Source organism: Lepus europaeus, chromosome 4 (genome assembly GCF_033115175.1).
Source record: "Lepus europaeus isolate LE1 chromosome 4, mLepTim1.pri, whole genome shotgun sequence".
Classification (NCBI taxonomy): Eukaryota; Metazoa; Chordata; class Mammalia; order Lagomorpha; family Leporidae; genus Lepus; species Lepus europaeus.
In genome coordinates, this window is record NC_084830.1 from 623,035 (window position 1) to 640,433 (window position 17,399).

At 67.9% G+C, this 17,399-nt stretch overlaps 2 protein-coding genes across 4 annotated transcripts; one reads left to right on the forward strand and one right to left on the reverse strand.

Moving 5' to 3' along the window:
• The first annotated feature begins 5,761 nt into the window (after positions 1-5,761).
• Positions 5,762-14,917, forward strand: OPLAH (5-oxoprolinase, ATP-hydrolysing). Of its 3 annotated transcripts, none has more exons than XM_062187884.1 (27): positions 5,762-5,848; positions 6,846-7,069; positions 7,143-7,334; positions 7,689-7,788; positions 7,874-7,997; positions 8,090-8,285; positions 8,366-8,531; positions 8,620-8,758; positions 8,843-8,910; positions 9,046-9,311; positions 9,446-9,558; positions 9,649-9,819; positions 9,965-10,102; positions 10,192-10,330; positions 10,423-10,535; positions 10,707-10,858; positions 11,388-11,548; positions 11,634-11,735; positions 11,812-11,986; positions 13,068-13,252; positions 13,324-13,470; positions 13,545-13,679; positions 13,768-13,917; positions 14,018-14,175; positions 14,245-14,405; positions 14,492-14,589; positions 14,729-14,917. In XM_062187884.1, exons 2-27 carry the CDS (start codon positions 6,899-6,901, stop codon positions 14,873-14,875), a joined length of 3,867 nt encoding a protein of 1,288 aa, XP_062043868.1. In that variant the 5' UTR covers positions 5,762-5,848; positions 6,846-6,898; the 3' UTR covers positions 14,876-14,917. The 3 variants fall into 3 exon arrangements, with proteins under 3 accessions (XP_062043868.1, XP_062043865.1, XP_062043867.1); XM_062187881.1 differs by lacking the exon at positions 5,762-5,848 and adding an exon at positions 6,307-6,368; XM_062187883.1 differs by lacking the exon at positions 5,762-5,848 and adding an exon at positions 6,327-6,364.
• On the reverse strand, positions 14,882-17,188 carry LOC133757473 (sphingomyelin phosphodiesterase 5-like). Its single transcript, XM_062187885.1, is given in 8 exon segments — positions 14,882-15,045; positions 15,117-15,182; positions 15,184-15,253; positions 15,429-15,492; positions 15,579-15,668; positions 15,744-15,884; positions 16,037-16,109; positions 16,195-17,188. Coding segments are annotated over 8 exon segments (1,425 nt in total). The 5' UTR covers positions 17,023-17,188; the 3' UTR covers positions 14,882-14,952.
• Positions 17,189-17,399: the final 211 nt, after the last annotated feature.

Below are 17,399 nucleotides of genomic sequence, written 5' to 3' on the forward strand. Positions count from 1 at the left end.
GTCTTTGGGAGGTGACAAGGATTAGGTAAGGCTTCAGGGCGCAGCCCCATGACTGAGACAAGAGGATACACGCACCCACGTGCTTGTGCAAACTCGCACGTGCTCCATCTCACCATGTGTGTCCTGCAGTCTGCATGTGCACACACACAGTACACACACAGCAGTACACACACACAACACACACAGCAGTACACACACAACACACACAGCAGTACACACAGAGGTAGTACACACACAACACACACACAGTACACACAGAGCAGTGCACACACAATGCACACAGCAGTACACACAGAGGTAGTACACACACAGTACACACACACAGTACACACACAACACACACACAGTACACACAGAGGTAGTACACACACAACACACACAGCAGTACACACACAACACACACACAGTACACACAGAGGTAGTACACACACAACACACACACAGTACACACACAGCAGTACACACACACAACACACACAGCAGTACACACAGAGGTAGTACACACACAACACACACAGCAGTACACACAGAGGTAGTACACACACAACACACACACAGTACACACACAGCAGTACACACACAACACACACACAGTACACACAGAGGTAGTACACACACAGCAGTACACACACAACACACACACAGTACACACAGAGCAGTGCACACACAATGCACACAGCAGTACACACAGAGGTAGTACACACACAGTACACACAGAGGTAGTACACACACACAGTACACACACAGCACACACACACAGTACACACACAGCAGTACACACACAACACACACAGCAGTACACACAGAGGTAGTACACACACAGTACACACACACAGTACACACACAACACACACACAGTACACACAGAGGTAGTACACACACAACACACACAGCAGTACACACACAACACACACACAGTACACACAGAGGTAGTACACACACAACACACACAGCAGTACACACACAACACACACACAGTACACACAGAGGTAGTACACACACAACACACACAGCAGTACACACACAACACACACACAGTACACACAGAGGTAGTACACACACAACACACACACAGTACACACAGAGCAGTGCACACACAATGCACACAGCAGTACACACAGAGGTAGTACACACACAGTACACACACACAGTACACACACAACACACACACAGTACACACAGAGGTAGTACACACACAGTACACACACACAGTACACACACAACACACACACAGTACACACAGAGGTAGTACACACACAGTACACACACACAGTACACACACAACACACACACAGTACACACAGAGGTAGTACACACACAACACACACAGCAGTACACACACAACACACACACAGTACACACAGAGGTAGTACACACACAACACACACAGCAGTACACACACAACACACACACAGTACACACAGAGGTAGTACACACACAGCAGTGCACACACAGCAGTACACACAGAGCAGTCACACACAGTAGTGCACACAGAGGTAGTACACACACAGCAGTGGATATACACAGCAGTGCACACACACAGTACACACAGAGCAGTGCACACACAATGCACACAGCAGTACACACAGAGGTAGTACACACAGAGCAGTGCACACACACAGTACACACACAGTACATAGGCAGTAAACACACATGCAGTACACACACAGTGCACACACAGACAATACATAGGCAGTAAACACGTACGCAGTACACGCACACACAGTACACACACAGTGCACACACACAGTACATAGGCAGTAAACACACACGCAGTACACGCACACAGTACACACACAGTGCACACACACAGTACATAGGCAGTAAACACACATGCAGTACACACACACAGTACACACACAGTGCACACACACACAGTACATAGGCAGTACACACACACAGTACACACATCAGTGCACACACAGACAGTACATAGGCAGTAAACACACATGCAGTACACACATCAGTGCACACACAGACAGTACATAGGCAGTACACGCACACACAGTGCACACACACAGTACACACACAGTACATAGGCAGTAAACACACACGCAGTACACGCACACACAGTGCACACACACAGTACACACACACAGTACACACATCAGTGCACACACAGACAGTACATAGGCAGTAAACACACATGCAGTACACACACACAGTACACACACACAGTGCACACACACAGTACATAGGCAGTGCATACACATGCAGTGCACACACCCACGTGCTCCCTGGCTCTCACCATGGATGTCGGGTACCACCTCAGGACTCTACCAGCAAGAAAGGCATCACCAGGGGCCGGAGCTGTGGCGTAGTAGGTTACAACTCAGCCTGCAGTGCCGCCATCCCATATGGGCGCCAGTTCCAGTCCCAGCTGCTCCACTTCTGATCCAGCTCTCTGCTGTGGCCTGGGAAAGCAGTGGACGATGGCCCAAGTGCTTGGGCCCCAGCACCCGTGTGGGAGACCTGGAAGAAGCTCCTGGCTCCCAGCTTTGGATCTGCCCAGGTCCAGCCATTGTGGCCATCTGGAGACTGAACCAGTGGATGACTGGCCTCTCTCTCTGTAACTCTGACTCTCAAATAAATAAATAAATCTTAAAAAAGAAAGGCATCACCAGATGGAGCCCCTCAACCTTGGCCCTCCAGAATCCTGAGCCAAAAATAAACCTCGTCTTTAAAAAGCACCCGCGGTGTGGCGTCACGCGGCCAGCAGATCTGTGAAGTGACAGTGGAACCGGGCGGCAGCCTGGGCTTCCTGGTGGAGGCGGCTGCCAGCCCCTGGGCCCCATCAGACAAGCACACGGGAAACCACCGGGGGAGATAAGCTGAGATGAGGGTGAGGTGAGAAAACGCCGCACAGGCAGAGCCGCCGCATGGAGGCGCCTCGTCCGGAGTCAGATGGGTTGAAAGAAGGACATTCTCCGTGGGACCCAAATGCAAACCCACTGCCACCTTGGGGGAGGCGCTCCTGCCGCGGCACGCGTGTTCCGCCTAGGACGGGCCCCCTGGTGCCTGCCCTGCCCCTGTGCTGGAGGGACACCAGCCAGATGGAGTGCCCTGTCCAGGGAGCCCTGTGAGCGACAGCGCGGCGCCTTGGCTCCTGCGCCTGCCGGCCTTGCGGGGCTCCCGCATGGCTTGGTGGAGCTTGTGGATCCCTTACCCCGTAGGTCACCACTGTCCAGCTCCCATGTCACTGGGCCAGCAACTCACGTGTCCACCATCCCCGAGCCTCTGGGACGCCGTGCTCACTGTGGCTGCACAGTGTCATGGCCAGCCGCCTAGATCCACGTCCCAGCACGAGAGGCTGCGGGATTCCGGTGGGCCTGTGGAGATGCCAGTCCCATCTCCCTGCCCCTACAGCGCACCTGGCCTGGACTGGGCCACAGAAGCTTCCAGAAGGGGGCTTCCCAGAGGGGCCCGGAGGCGGGGCCGGGTGTGGGCAACCGCTGGCTGTGCAGTCCCCAAGCGAAGCCCATCGAGGGTGGGCGGCTCGCCCGGAGCCTGGGCCTGGGGCCTCGGAACGCAGCTGAAGCGTGGGGGCTGGGGCGGCCGCTGACCTCACAAAGGCGAGGGCCGGGTCCCTGTCCAGCCCGCAGCTGCCGGCAGCTGCCGCCCCTGCCGCCGGGCATGTCCCTCCTGAGCAGCTACGAGGGCCTGCGCCAGGAGATCCAGCGGCTGGCGCAGGAGAACGAGGAGCTGAGGCGGCTGGTGCAGCTCATCCAGGAGAACCATGAGCTGAAGCTGGTGCTCAGGAGCCGGGGCAGCAGCCTGGGCTTCCTGGCGGAGGTGGCCACCAGCCCCCGCCTGCCCCGGCGCAGGACCATCAAGTTCAAGGATGCCGACAGAGGTGAGCCCTCCCCTCGCTCTGTGAGAAGTCAGCCCAGAGCCCCTGCCCCGTGGAGCTGTGCCCACGTGCAGCGGGAAGCAAAGTCAGGCCAGGGGCTCTGGGGACGCCTCTGGGAGGGAGGAAGCAACATCCCTGACACCCCAGCGGAGCGGGGGCCGAGGGAGGTGCCGTGAGGCTAAGATGCGGCTTTCCAGGCCGAGGGGACAGTGTGCAGAGGCCCTGGGCGGCAGCCACGAGGCCAGCGTTCTAAAGTGGAGGGCAGAGGGGCCGGGAGACCCTGTCCCTGCCCTGTGCCCCAGGGCTGACTGGGACAGCCTGCACTCCCGGGGAGAAGGAGCCGATGCTTGGCTGGGGTGAGGGAGCCCAAATGCTTGGGCTCAGTCATTCGGCCGGGGTCCTGGCTTGAGGTCTGCAGGGGAGGCGTGTGCGGCCAGCGCACAGGTCTGGCCCTGGAACCGGCACGGCGGGAGGTGGCCCGGGCGCCACGCTCTGGGAAGTGTTTGGCCACTCTGAGCCAAGGGGAGACTCCGGTGGGCAGGTGAGGCTGAGGGGCTGTGCGGCTGCAACGGGGACTGCTGGAACACGCCACACCCAGGGCTGGATTTGAAGACGGGAGCAGGCGGGAGCAGGATTCTGGCCATTTCCAAGGGCGGGACTGTAGGTCCTTGGCACCAAGTCCACATGGGTCAGCTCCACTCCGTGTCAGTGCAGAGGGCCCAGGAAGGTGGGAGTGCATCCCTCAGGGACAGGTCCTGGCGAGGACGACCTGTGAGTCGGCAGGCACCAGCCTCCGGGGTGAACACAGAGCCGGGGTGGACGGTGATGCCCGTGGGCCGTGGTGGGGGGAGTCAGGGCCCAGGCAGGCAGCTGGGACGGTGCGGGTAGGGGGGTTGGGGCTGGGTTGCGGCAGAATGTCACCCAGGAGCGCTGGGGAATGAGCGGGCCCTGGGGCCTGTGGGCGGGGTCTTCCCACACACCGCTCACAGCAGGCAGCAGTGGGGCTCCTGCATCCGAGCTATGGTGTGCTGGGTTCAGGCCCAGGCTGGCCACCAGGGACGGGGAAGGCAGTGGGCAGCCTAGTGGCCTGGGGACAGCACCCCAGCGGGCACATGGTCATCTGGACAAGGGCCAGCAGCCCACTCACAGGGGACAGGGCCCTGTGTGCCTGTCCGTCTGCCGGGGAGCTGATGCCCACTACGCCTGGCTTACGAGGGCTGGAGGGGAGAAGCCCTGTGCAGGGCTGGGCACGGGGCACAGGAGCAGCCCAGCTGAGGGCCGAGATCTGGGCTGGCAGAGGAGGCCATGGGACCGCGGTTGGCCGGGTGCCTCCGAGCCTGGCTCTGCTGACTTGGTGACCCCGCTCTGCGTCTGTCCTTGTGGTGACCCGGGCCAGACACTGGGTCCGGTTCCTCCTACACCGTGTCTCCATCACCGTCACGTCACACCAGAGGGTGCCCTGTTGTGGCCGGGGTACAGCCCAGAGCCTGCAGTCCACGTGCAGTCAGTCCACCTGTGCCGCCTCCCAGGCCCAGGCAGGCTTCCAGGGCCAGCAGAGCTCATTCTAGTGGGGGCCAGGCGTGGGGTCCCTGCCTGGCTGCTCTCTGGCTGGGACTTTGGGTCAAGTCCGCGGGGGCCACCTCCCCCAGGCCAGCAGGAGGCAGCGCTCCCGGCTGGGGAAGTCCAGCTTGGATCCGGCCTGCAGATGGCCTCACCCCCACACTCCAGCCGGCCCAGAGCCAGGCTTCCTTCAATGTCAAGTCTCCAACTGCGGGCCTGGCCAGCGTCCAGTGCAGGGTCAGCTGGAACTCAGGAGGGGAGAGGATCCTGCCTTCCTGGGCCGGGAACCCCGCGGAGTAGCTGCGAAGACGGAACTGAACGGCCGCCAGCGCTGGCCTCTCTGCAGTGCCCCGCGGCTCTGGAAGCCGGGTTTCCAGCCCGGGGCGGCCACAGGCCCGGTCATCGTCACAGGGCCCGGTGCGGGGGCGTCAGCCACGGGTGTGTGCACGGGGAGGTTGACCGTGGGGCGGGCGGGACGGGCCTCCGCGAGCGCGGCGGGTGCGGGGCTTCTCCAGCGCGCGCCCCATGGCCGGACGCGCCCTCCGCCCGTCCCAGCGCGTCTGGGCCGCCCTCTGGACGGCAACCAGCCCGCCGTGCCCCAGGGCGCGAGGAGCGGGAGCGGAGGGCGCTGGCTCGGCGCAAGGCCCCGGCGGCCCGCAGAGCCAAGGTGACCCCGGGCGGGCCGCGGGGCGGACGGCGGCGACGAGTTCCCCGCGCCGGCCCCGCCCCTCGCCTGGCGCGGCCGCCCGGCCTGGCAGCCCCCGGGTGGCCGGGCGCGAGGCGGGAGGCGCCCGGGACCGGCCGGGCCTGCCACGGGCGCGGGGGTGGGGCGCGCCAGGCCCCGCCGTGCTGGGGGCGGGCCCCGCAGGCCCCTCCCCGGGGTGGGGACTGCAGCGGGCAGGGCCGGCGGGGAGCGCAGCCCGTGCAGACCGCGAGCGACCCGGCGCCGACCAGGCAGGTGGGCCCTGCGCCGTCCTCTCCGCTCTCCGCAGCCACCTCCCCGCTGCCCGCTGGGCCGGCTCCTCACCGCCTCCCGGCCTCGGGCCTGCCCAGTCCCGGCGCCCCGCAAGGCCTCGGCCTGGAAGCGGGACCCCCCTCCCCATCTGCCCACGCTGACCCCAGGCCGCTTCGTGCCAAGAGAACTCCGACCTCCCAGGTCCCAGGCCGAGGCCTGCGGCGGCGCCTCCACCTCCACCCCTGGCAGGCCTGTTCCAGACCCTGGCTTCTACCCCAACCCACGGGGCTGGGAGCCTTCTGCCCCCTGCTGACCGGCCTGTCCAGCTCTGGCTGTGGCGCACACTGCCCTCCAGGACGGCCCTCCTCCGCCAGGGGCCCTCCCTAACTGGCGTTCCTACCCCTCCTTTCCCGTTCCTGCCCAGTCCCGGGCTTGTGGCGGACCCCCAGACCTGCCCACCCACCCGCCCGCCCTGTCCAGTTCACCCAGGGCTGCCGGTGGAAGAGCCCCTGCTGGACTGCAGCCCCACCACCATGGGCACCCCGGAGGGCCGCTTCCACTTCGCCATCGACCGCGGAGGCACCTTCACGGACGTCTTTGCCCAGTGTCCAGGTGGGCACGTGCGGGTCTTGAAGCTGCTCTCGGAGGACCCTGCCAACTACGCAGACGCCCCGACCGAGGGCATCCGCAGGATCCTGGAGCAGGTGCGCCGGCGCAGCCTGCGGGATGGGTGGGCGCCTGGGGCCGGGGACCTCGTGCTCACCGAGCGGTCCCCAGGAGGGAGGCGTGCTGCTGCCCCGGGACCGGCCACTGGACACCAGCCGCATTGCCAGCATCCGCATGGGCACCACAGTGGCCACCAACGCGCTGCTGGAGCGCCGAGGGGAGCGGGTGGCACTGCTGGTGACACGTGGCTTCAAAGACCTGCTGCACATCGGCACCCAGGCCCGTGAGGACCTGTTCGACCTGGTGAGCCCCCTGTGCCGGCTCACACCTCCCTGGGGGTGCCCTGGGCCCCCGGCTCTGCCTCCGTGGGCACGTGGTGTCCTGCTCCTGCCTGCTACCACTTGCTGTCCTAGACTGGAGCCAGCCTTGCTCCCCGCCCCCACTGCTGGATTCCCGGAAGGTGCTGTCCTGAGGGGGCGGGGCACTTGGCTGCACTCAAATGCCTGGGGAGGGGGGCGGAGAACCATACCTGGATGGACCTTGCTGGGACTGCCAATCAAGCCGAGTTCCCTGGGCCGCCCCCCCAGGCCCCCGCCAGGCAGGGCCTCCGCAGGGCCCCTCAGACCTAGTGCTCCCCTGATTTCTGGTGGCCCCCAGGCCGTGCCCATGCCTGAGGTGCTGTACGAGGAGGTCCTGGAGGTGGACGAGCGTGTGGTGCTCTACCGCGGAGAGCCGGGCGCCGGAACACCTGTCAAAGGTGTGCTTGCTGCTGCGGCAGGTGCGGGCCATGGGGTGGAAGGGCGGGCCCGCCGCCCCTGACTGGCGGCCGTGGGCTTCTGCAGGCCGCACCGGGGACCTGCTGGAGGTGCAGCAGCCTGTGGACCTGGGGGCCCTGCGCGGGAAGCTGGAGGGGCTCCTGGCGCGTGGCATCCGCAGCCTGGCGGTGGTGCTCATGCACTCGTACACGTGAGCGCGGGCTGTGGGCCGCGGCCTGGGGCGGGGATGGAGGGTGGCTGGGCCCTGGTGGCAGGCACAGGGCCCCTGGGTTCTGGCCGCAGGTGGGCCCAGCACGAGCAGCAGGTGGGCACGCTGGCCCGGGAGCTGGGCTTCCTGCACGTGTCGCTGTCCTCGGAGGCCATGCCGATGGTGCGCATTGTTCCCCGGGGACACACGGCCTGCGCTGACGCCTACCTCACGCCTGCCATCCAGCGCTACGTGCAAGGCTTCCGCCGGGGCTTCCAGGGCCAGCTGAAGGTGAGGCCTGGCCGCCCATCCCCTGCCGGGCCAGCGCCTGCGCCCGGTCAACGGTCACTGCAGCTCCTGCCCCTCCCCAGGACGTGCAGGTGCTGTTCATGCGCTCCGATGGCGGCCTGGCGCCCATGGACGCCTTCAGCGGCTCCCGCGCCGTGCTCTCGGGCCCTGCCGGCGGGGTGGTCGGCTACGCGGCCACCACCTACCAGCTGGAGGGCGGCCAGCCAGTCATCGGCTTTGACATGGGAGGTGTGAATGCTGCCGGTGGCACCTGGAGGGAGCTTAGGGTTGGGCGCGTGCGTTTTCAGGGGACTTCCCGGCTCCACTCTCCCCACAGGCACGTCCACGGACGTGAGCCGTTACGCGGGGGAGTTTGAACACGTGTTTGAGGCCAGCATCGCCGGTGTCACCCTCCAGGCCCCCCAGCTGGACATCAACACGGTGGCAGCTGGTGGGGGCTCCCGCCTCTTCTTCAGGTCAGCTCTCCTGCCCTCCGGGGCCAGGGCTCCAGCCCTGTGTCCCCCTCCCAGAACCCCGATCCCAGTCCTGCCTCTCTCAAGGTCTGGCCTCTTCGCGGTTGGGCCCGAGTCTGCAGGTGCCCACCCCGGCCCCGCCTGCTACCGCAAAGGTAAGAGCTGGCCTCTGCCCCACCAGGGCTTGGCCTCCTCCACCGTGCCGGGCCCACTCCATCCCCCATCCCTTCTGCCCACTCCTGGCCCCTTCCTGCCTCTGCCCGGACTCCTACCCTATGCCCGCCTCCCAGGGGGCCCCGTGACACTGACAGATGCGAATCTGGTGCTGGGTCGCCTGCTGCCTGCCTCCTTCCCCTGCATCTTTGGGCCGGGAGAGGACCAGCCACTGTCCCCGGAGGCCTCCCGCAAGGCCCTGGAGGCTGTGGCCACTGAGGTCAACAGCTTCCTGACCAATGGGCCCTGCCCGGCCTCCCCGCTGAGCCTGGAGGAGGTGGCCATGGGGTTCGTGCGTGTAGCCAACGAGGCCATGTGCCGGCCCATACGTGCACTCACCCAGGTAAGCCACCCTTACCTCCTGCCCTGCTCGCCAGCCCTGTCCCCTGCCCCACACCTCCTCTCGGTCAGCCCAGCAGGGGGGGAGGTGGGACGGGACAGGGCCAGAGCTGGCACTGACCTCACCTGGCTCTGCAGGCGCGAGGCCACGACCCCTCAGCCCACGTGCTGGCTTGCTTTGGGGGAGCCGGTGGGCAGCATGCCTGCGCCATCGCCCGAGCCCTGGGCATGGACACTGTGCACATTCACAGGTGGGCCCGGGCAGGGGGTGGGGGCACTGCGGACATGGGGGGCGCCTCCCTCCCTGTACCGATGCCCGATGCGCCACCCCGCCCCTGCAGGCACAGCGGGCTGCTGTCGGCGCTGGGGCTGGCCCTGGCACACGTGGTGCACGAAGCGCAGGAGCCCTGCTCCCTGCCCTACACGCCGGAGACCTTCCTGCAGCTGGACCAGAGGCTGAGCCGGCTGGAGGAGCAGTGTGTGGAGGCCCTGCAGGCCCAGGGCTTCCCCAGGTGGGCCCCGGTGGCTTCTGTCACTCTTGGTCACGCCCGGTGGTCAAGGGCGCCTGAGAAGGCAGGACAGGCCCCCGGGGGACCCTGGGTGGGCAGGGGGCAGGCTCTGTCGTGAGTGCCCCCGCCTGCCCCCTGCCCGCCGCAGGTCCCAGATCAGCACCGAGAGCTTCCTGCACCTGCGTTACCAGGGCACGGACTGCGCCCTCATGGTGGCTGCCCACCAGCACCCACCCACCGCCCGCTCCCCCCGCGCCGGCGACTTCGGGGCAGCCTTCGTGGAGAGGTACGTGAGCGTCACATCCAGGCAGCCTGGGGGTGGCCTGCCGGGCTGGCCACCCCTCCCTGACCGCTGCCCCGGCCGGGGGTGCGCAGGTACATGAGGGAATTCGGCTTTGTCATCCCCGAGCGACCAGTCATGGTGGACGACGTGCGGGTGAGGGGCACTGGCCGCAGCGGTCTTCGTCTTGAGGATGCCCCCAAAGCCCAGACCGGGCCTCCCCGGGTGGACAAGGTTGGTGGCCCTGGCCTGCCCGCAGCCACAGCTTGGGGGACAGGGTGTGGGCTGGGAGACTCGGAGCCTCACTCTCTATGTGTTCTCTGCAGATGACCCAGTGCTATTTCGAGGGGGGCTATCAAGAGACCCCCGTGTACCTCCTCGGAGAGCTGGGCTATGGCCACAAGCTCCAGGGGCCCTGCCTCATTATTGACAGCAACAGGTGGGCTGGGGCCTGGCCAGGTGGCCCCTGGGAGCGGTGAACTGTGGGGCGCCTGGTTGGGGGTTCTCTGGCTCAAGGCTACAGGGGTCTGAAGGACTCGGCCGGGGGCTGCGGGGCCCTGCTTGGGAAGGGACCTGACCCCTTGTACCCTCTCTGTGCCCCCATCCCCAGCACCATCCTGGTGGAGCCAGGTTGCCAGGCAGAGGTGACCGAGAGAGGGGACATCCGCATCTCTGTGGGGGCCGAGGCCCCGAGCACAGTGGGCACCCAGCTCGACCCCATCCAGCTGTCCATCTTCTCTCACCGCTTCATGAGCATTGCCGGTGAGGGGCCGCCACCACCGCCAGCGCCCTGGCTGCCTGCGGGGCAGGGCTCGGGGTCGGAGCACCCGGCACAGGTGGCTGCAGAGACCACCCGGCTCCGGTTCTTGTCATCTTGTCGCTCGTGGCAGGCCAGGCGGTGCAGTGGGAAAGTGAAAGCAGAGGCAGGGCCTGGGCGGGCATGGGTGGGCATCGCGGCCTTGGCCGTGGGAGGGGCAGCGCCTGGCTCCTCTCACCGCGAGTCATGTGATTTGCCGATAGCCATGACCTGTCTGTGCAGGCTCAGGCCAGGGGCTTCCTGGGAGCCCCAGGGTCCGTGCCCGAGAGCGACTCTCATGTGCCAGGCAGGACATGTCGGGGGGGGGAGGGAGCAGGTTCTCCTGGGGCGGGAGGGGGTGGTGCCGCGGCTGCTCTGTGCCTGTGTGGACTTGCCTCCATCTCGCTGTCCCCCGGGCTGCTGGGCCTGGGCCTGGGGGACCTGGAGCCGTGCGGTGGGTGGGGCCGGCAGGCATCGGTCCCTCTGTGCCCCCAGAGCAGATGGGCCGCATCCTGCAGCGCACGGCCATCTCCACCAACATCAAGGAACGCCTGGACTTCTCCTGCGCCCTCTTCGGGCCCGATGGAGGGCTGGTCTCCAACGCCCCCCACATCCCCGTGCACCTGGGCGCCATGCAGGAGACGGTGCAGTTCCAGGTGTGTGGGCCCCCCCGCCCCTGCCCTGCAGCAGCCCTGCCTCCCTCTCCCCACCCCCAACGCTGCCCTGGTTCCCTGGTTTCAGATCCAGCACCTGGGGGCTGACCTGCACCCCGGGGACGTGCTTCTGAGCAACCACCCCAGCGCAGGGGGCAGCCATCTGCCAGACCTCACCGTCATCACCCCGGTGAGAGGCGGCCGGGCTACCTGTTGGGGGCGCGAGGGTGGCTGCCACAGCTGACGGGTGCTCCGCATGCCCCTAGGTGTTCTGGCCGGGCCAGACGCGGCCTGTGTTCTACGTGGCCAGCCGTGGGCACCACGCAGACATTGGGGGCATCACCCCAGGCTCCATGCCCCCACACTCCACCATGCTGCAACAGGAGGGCGCCGTCTTCTTGTCCTTTAAGCTGGTCCAGGGGGGCGTCTTCCAGGAGGAGGGTGAGTGGGTGTGGGCCCGGGTGGGGGCTCAGCAGGCTGGGACTCGGCTGCTGCTGGCCCCAGGCTGCGAGGGAGGCAAGTGGCGGCCCCGTGCAGTGGCTGGACCCGTGCAGCCCTGCCATCCTCTGAGAGGGTCAGAGGCGCTGAGACGGATTCTGCCTGGCCCAGGAAGACTCCCGGAGGTGGTCTTGGGGAAGGGGAGGTGGTGGGCGGGGCTGACCAGGACACCGCAGGAGAGGACCCTGTTTCAAGTCAGGTGTGTGTAGCCAGCAGTGGGAGTGGCACCTGCAGAGAGCGGTGGAGCCAGGGGCAGGGGCTGCTCTCCGGCTTGGGTCTGCATCTGCTCCCCACTGCCGGGGGCTGGGTGGCACAGGGCAGAGGCTTCACCGGGGATGTGGGGTGGCACAGGGCAGAGGCTTCACCGGGGATGTGGGGTGGCACAGGGCAGAGGCTTCACCGGGGATGTGGGGTGGCACAGGGCAGAGGCTTCACCGGGGATGTGGGGTGGCACAGGGCAGAGGCTTCACCGGGGATGTGGGGTGGCACAGGGCAGAGGCTTCACCGGGGATGTGGGGTGGCACAGGGCAGAGGCTTCACCGGGGATGTGGGGTGGCACAGGGCAGAGGCTTCACCGGGGATGTGGGGTGGCACAGGGCAGAGGCTTCACCGGGGATGTGGGGTGGCACAGGGCAGAGGCTTCACCGGGGATGTGGGGTGGCACAGGGCAGAGGCTTCACCGGGGATGTGGGGTGGCACAGGGCAGAGGCTTCACCGGGGATGTGCTGCTCTTGGAAGGCTGGCTGTGGAGGCCAGCGTGAGCCCGGAAGCGCTGGGCAGGGAAGTGGCCTTGCTCTGGGAGAGGAGACCGGGGCCCAGAGAAGGCAGGAGGGGAGGAAGGAGAGCAGTGGCCGGCCACAAGGGACGCACTGGCAACGCTGCCTGCTGTGGGGCCGAGGGGCCATGGGGCCAAGGGAGGGGAGGCTGGAGGTTGGGGGCTTCAGCGGGGATGGAGCCGGGCACCAGGCAGCCAGGGCTAGGGGGCGGGGCGGGGGGGGGGCTGAGCCTGACCCTGTCCCCACAGCGGTGACCGAGGCCCTGCGGGCGCCCGGCAAGATCTCTGGCTGCAGTGGAACCAGGAACCTGCACGACAACCTCTCGGATCTGCGGGCACAGGTGGCAGCCAACCAGAAAGGCATCCAGCTGGTGGGGGAGCTCATCGGACAGTACGGCCTGGACGTGGTGCAGGCCTATATGGGCCACATCCAGGTGGGTGAGGGTCAGGCGCAGGGCAGCGCACCGGCACGGGCCACTCTGACGCCCACCCTTCCTGCTGTCAGGCCAACGCCGAGCTGGCCGTGCGCGACATGCTGCGCGCCTTCGGAACCGCCCGCCAGGCGCGGGGTCTGCCTCTCGAGGTGTCGGCCGAGGACCACATGGACGACGGCTCCCCCATCCGTCTCCGCGTGCAGATCAACCTGAACCAGGTGGGCCTCCGGGGCGCGGGGAGGCTGCCCCGGGGGCGTTGGCGAAGGGCCGGCCGCTGACCGCTTCTCCTTAGGGCAGCGCCGTGTTTGACTTCAGCAGCACCGGGCCCGAGGTGTTCGGCAACCTGAACGCGCCGCGCGCCATAACGCTGTCGGCGCTCATCTACTGCCTGCGCTGCCTGGTGGGCCGCGACATCCCGCTCAACCAGGTGCGCGCGGGCGGGCGGGCGGCCGCGGGGCAGGGGGCTGCCCGGCCGCCGCCGCTCCCGGCCCTGAGCGCCGCCCGGCCCCGCACAGGGCTGCCTGGCGCCGGTGCGTGTGGTTATCCCTCCCGGCTCCATCCTGGACCCGTCCCCGGAGGCGGCCGTGGTGGGCGGCAACGTGCTCACGTCGCAGCGCGTGGTGGACGTCATCCTGGGGGCCTTCGGGGCCTGCGCCGCCTCCCAGGTGCAGCCGCCGCTGGGTGCCCGCGGCGGGGGCGGGGGGTTGGGGCTCGCGCGCGCGCGGGCGTTTGGGGCGGGGAGGTAGCGGCCGCCTGCCCCGCCAGGGCTGCATGAACAACGTGACCCTCGGTAACGCTCGCGTGGGCTACTACGAGACGGTGGCGGGCGGCGCGGGTGCCGGCCCCGGCTGGCACGGACGCAGCGGCGTGCACAGCCACATGACCAACACGCGCATCACCGACCCCGAGATCCTGGAGAGACGGTGAGCCGCGCGGCGCGGCGGGGGCCGGGGCCCGCGCCCGGCCGCGCGCTGAGCTCCTGGTTCGCGCAGGTACCCGGTCATCCTGCGCCGCTTTGAGCTGAGGCCGGGCTCTGGGGGCCGAGGCCGCTTCCGCGGCGGCGACGGCGTGGTCCGCGAGCTGCTCTTCCGCGAGGAGGCTCTGCTGTCGGTGCTGAGCGAGCGCCGCGCCTTCCGGCCCTACGGCCTCCACGGTGCGCGCCCCCGCCTGCCGGCCCCTGCCCCCTCCGCGAGGTCCCCCGGGCTTCCCTGGACATCCCGCGCCTCGCCTCTCCCGCAGGGGGCAAGCCTGGCGCCCGGGGCCTGAACCTGCTCATCCGCAAAGACGGCCGCACAGTGAATCTGGGCGGAAAGACGTCGGTCCCCGTGTACCCCGGGGTAAGGGCCGCGGCCGGGCAGCCTCCCCGTCCCACCGAGGGCGAACAGAGGCGCAGGGGCAACCAGGAACCGAGTTTAATTTGTCCGCGGAAGGCGCGGGGGCCTGCGCCCGCGCTGAGCCCGCGCCTGTGCTCCCCAGGACGTGTTCTGCCTCCACACGCCCGGCGGCGGCGGTTACGGAGACCCGGAGGACCCCGCGCCGCCCCCGGGCTCGCCCCCGCAGCCCGTGGCCTTCCCTGAGCGCGGCAGCGTGTACGAGTACCGGCGGGCGCAGGAAGCCGTGTGAGCGGCGCAATAAAGATGCTCGGGCCGCCCGGCTCGGGCGCAGCGGCCGCGCAGCCTCCCGCTCCGTGTGTCGCCGGCCTATGGGGGCGCCGAAACCCGCAGGTGCAGGCCCACGGCCAGGTGGTCCGTGAGCCCCGCCAGGGCAGTGCTGAAGGTCACCTGCTCCACCTCCTGCGGGCGGGACTCGGGCTCGAGGCTGGGCCCAGCCAGCAGGCCCGGCCGCCCCACGCCCCGGCACTTACCGGGCTCAGCAGCCCCCCGGGTTGTGCCCGGTACGCGACGTAGTCCAGACGCCGGCCTTGCCACGGGGTGGGCCGGCAGCCCCCGCTGGGGGGGGCCCGCCAGGTACAGCTGGCGGCCTTTCTCCTGCTCCAGGGCCCTGGGTGGGGGGGGGGGCGATATCACTGGCCAGGGCGAGTGATGCCCGGCCTGGCCGCCACTCCCCTTAGCGGCGCCCGGCGGGAGGTGGGGAGGGGGAGCCCGGGCCGCCGCTCACCTGCCCCGCACTGTTTGGGGGAGCAGGCCGCACCTGCGGGGAGGGGGGAGCCACTCACCTGCACAGCATCTCCGGGGAGTTAGCCACCGAGTGGTGGAGCGTGGTGGTGCTCAGTAAAGTCCCTGCCGTGCGGGGAGGGCGGGGTCACCGGGGCCTCACGCGTCCTCGGGCTCCCCACGCACCCCCACCGCACCCCCAGGTGACCTACCCAGGGCCCAGGGCTGCTCCCGACGCGTGCCCAGCCGGCAGGGGTCCCGGAAGCGGCTGAAGAGTTTGTGCTCCTGCTCTCGAGCGTGGTCTGCGGGAAAAGCGAAAAGCCGGCGCTCGTTGGGCAGGGCCGTGCCTTCGGGACTGCCCCTCCCCACTCCCTCACCTTGGGAGTGGTTGTCGAAGTTCAGGTCGCCCAGGAGCACGCTGAAGGCCACGGCCTCGTCGCTCTGGCCGCTCTCGGCCTCGAACTGCTCGGCCCACTCCAGCAGCAGCGTTAGCTGCTCGCAGCGCAAGGGCCCGTCCTCTGGGGGTGGGAGGGTGGGCGCTCAGCCCAGTCTGCACGCCCGGCTGCCCACCAGATCCTGAGACTTGCCGGTGCGGGGCGGGCGCTGAGGGCGGCTGCCAGAGCGCCAGGCGGCCTGGCCCCATGCCCACGAGGCCGTGCGCAGGACTCACCCGTAGGCGCATGCAAGTGCGTGCAGTGCAGGAAGCCCACGATACGGCGCCCGTCCAGCGTGCCCAGCTGCGCCTGCAACGCCAGGGATGGCCCCAGCTGCCCTGCCTTTTGGGGCCAGCACCCTCCACCCCCTGGCCAGGGCGCATCGGGTCTGTACCTGTGCAGACAGCAGTCCCTTGGAGGCCAGGGCGTCTTCCCGACGCGCGTGGGGAAAGCATCGGAAGGAGGCGCGCAGCAGCGGGTAGCGCGAGGCTAGCAGCAGCCCGCTGCCCAGCAGCTTGAGGTAGGGCCCGCGCTGCAGGCCCAGCGTTCCCACGTCGTGCAACACCGGCCCCAGACTGGGCGCCAGGCGCTGCACCAGGCGACGGCCTGCGCGGAGATCGAACACCTCCTGCAGGCACACGAAGTCCAGACCTGCGGGCACCGCAGGCAGGAGCACCCCGCAGGGCGCCCCTGGCTGCGGCTGCCTGCGGTCGGTGGCCCTGTGGAGCGAGGGCCTAAGGCCAGCTAGGAGCGCGGCGCTGATGGCCTCCGCGCGCCGCTGGCTGTGCGACAAGTTGCTGAAGCGCGCCAGCCCGTCGGGGAGCAGGCACAGGTTGGCGGTGAGGAAGACGAAGCAGCGCGCGGGCTCGGCGGGCGCGCGCCAGGGCGGGGGTGGCACCCAGCACCGCGGAGGGGGCTGGTAGCAGAAGGGGCGGCGCCAGGCCTGCAGCGGCAGCCAGAGCAGCAGGCCGGGGAGCGCCAGCGGCAAACCCAGCAGCAGCAGCAGCGCCAGCGCCGCGCTGCCGACTGCCGCCGCTCGAAGCGTTCCCAGCCGGCTGGGTGGCGCTCTGGGGGCGCAGCAGCCCAGCAGCTGGTCCAGCGCCCAGTAGGTCGGGAAGAGGAGCGCGCGCGACAGGTCGTGGAGGGCGTGCAGCACCGGGTGCGGGAAGGGGGAGGCCCGCAGGGCGTCGGGCGCCGGGGGCCAGTCGGACAGGGGTTGCATGGCGCACAGAGCTGTCTCGCCGTGAGGCACCTGGGAGGCCTATTTGCTTCCAGTGTGCGCGTCGAGTTGCCCGTGCGTCCTTGAGAGCGGCGGGTTAGTAGCAAGGGTGCAGGGCACGTGGCGCGACCTGCGCCGAGAGCAGGCGTGTCCCTGCGTCCGAAGGCGTGGGCGGAGGGTGCCGCTCTCCGCGTCTCATCCGCGCGCAACTTCGGCGCTGGCTGGGGAGACGGAAGGGAAAGAGAAAGGGATCCTGCCTCGGGCTCCACCCCACACCCTCCTGGCTCCGCCCCTCCGCCCCTGGAGGCCGCCGGCTGTCCTTGAGTGTTGGCCTGAGCGCGCAGCGTCCGGCGCCGGCACCCTTCTGGGTCAGCCAGCTC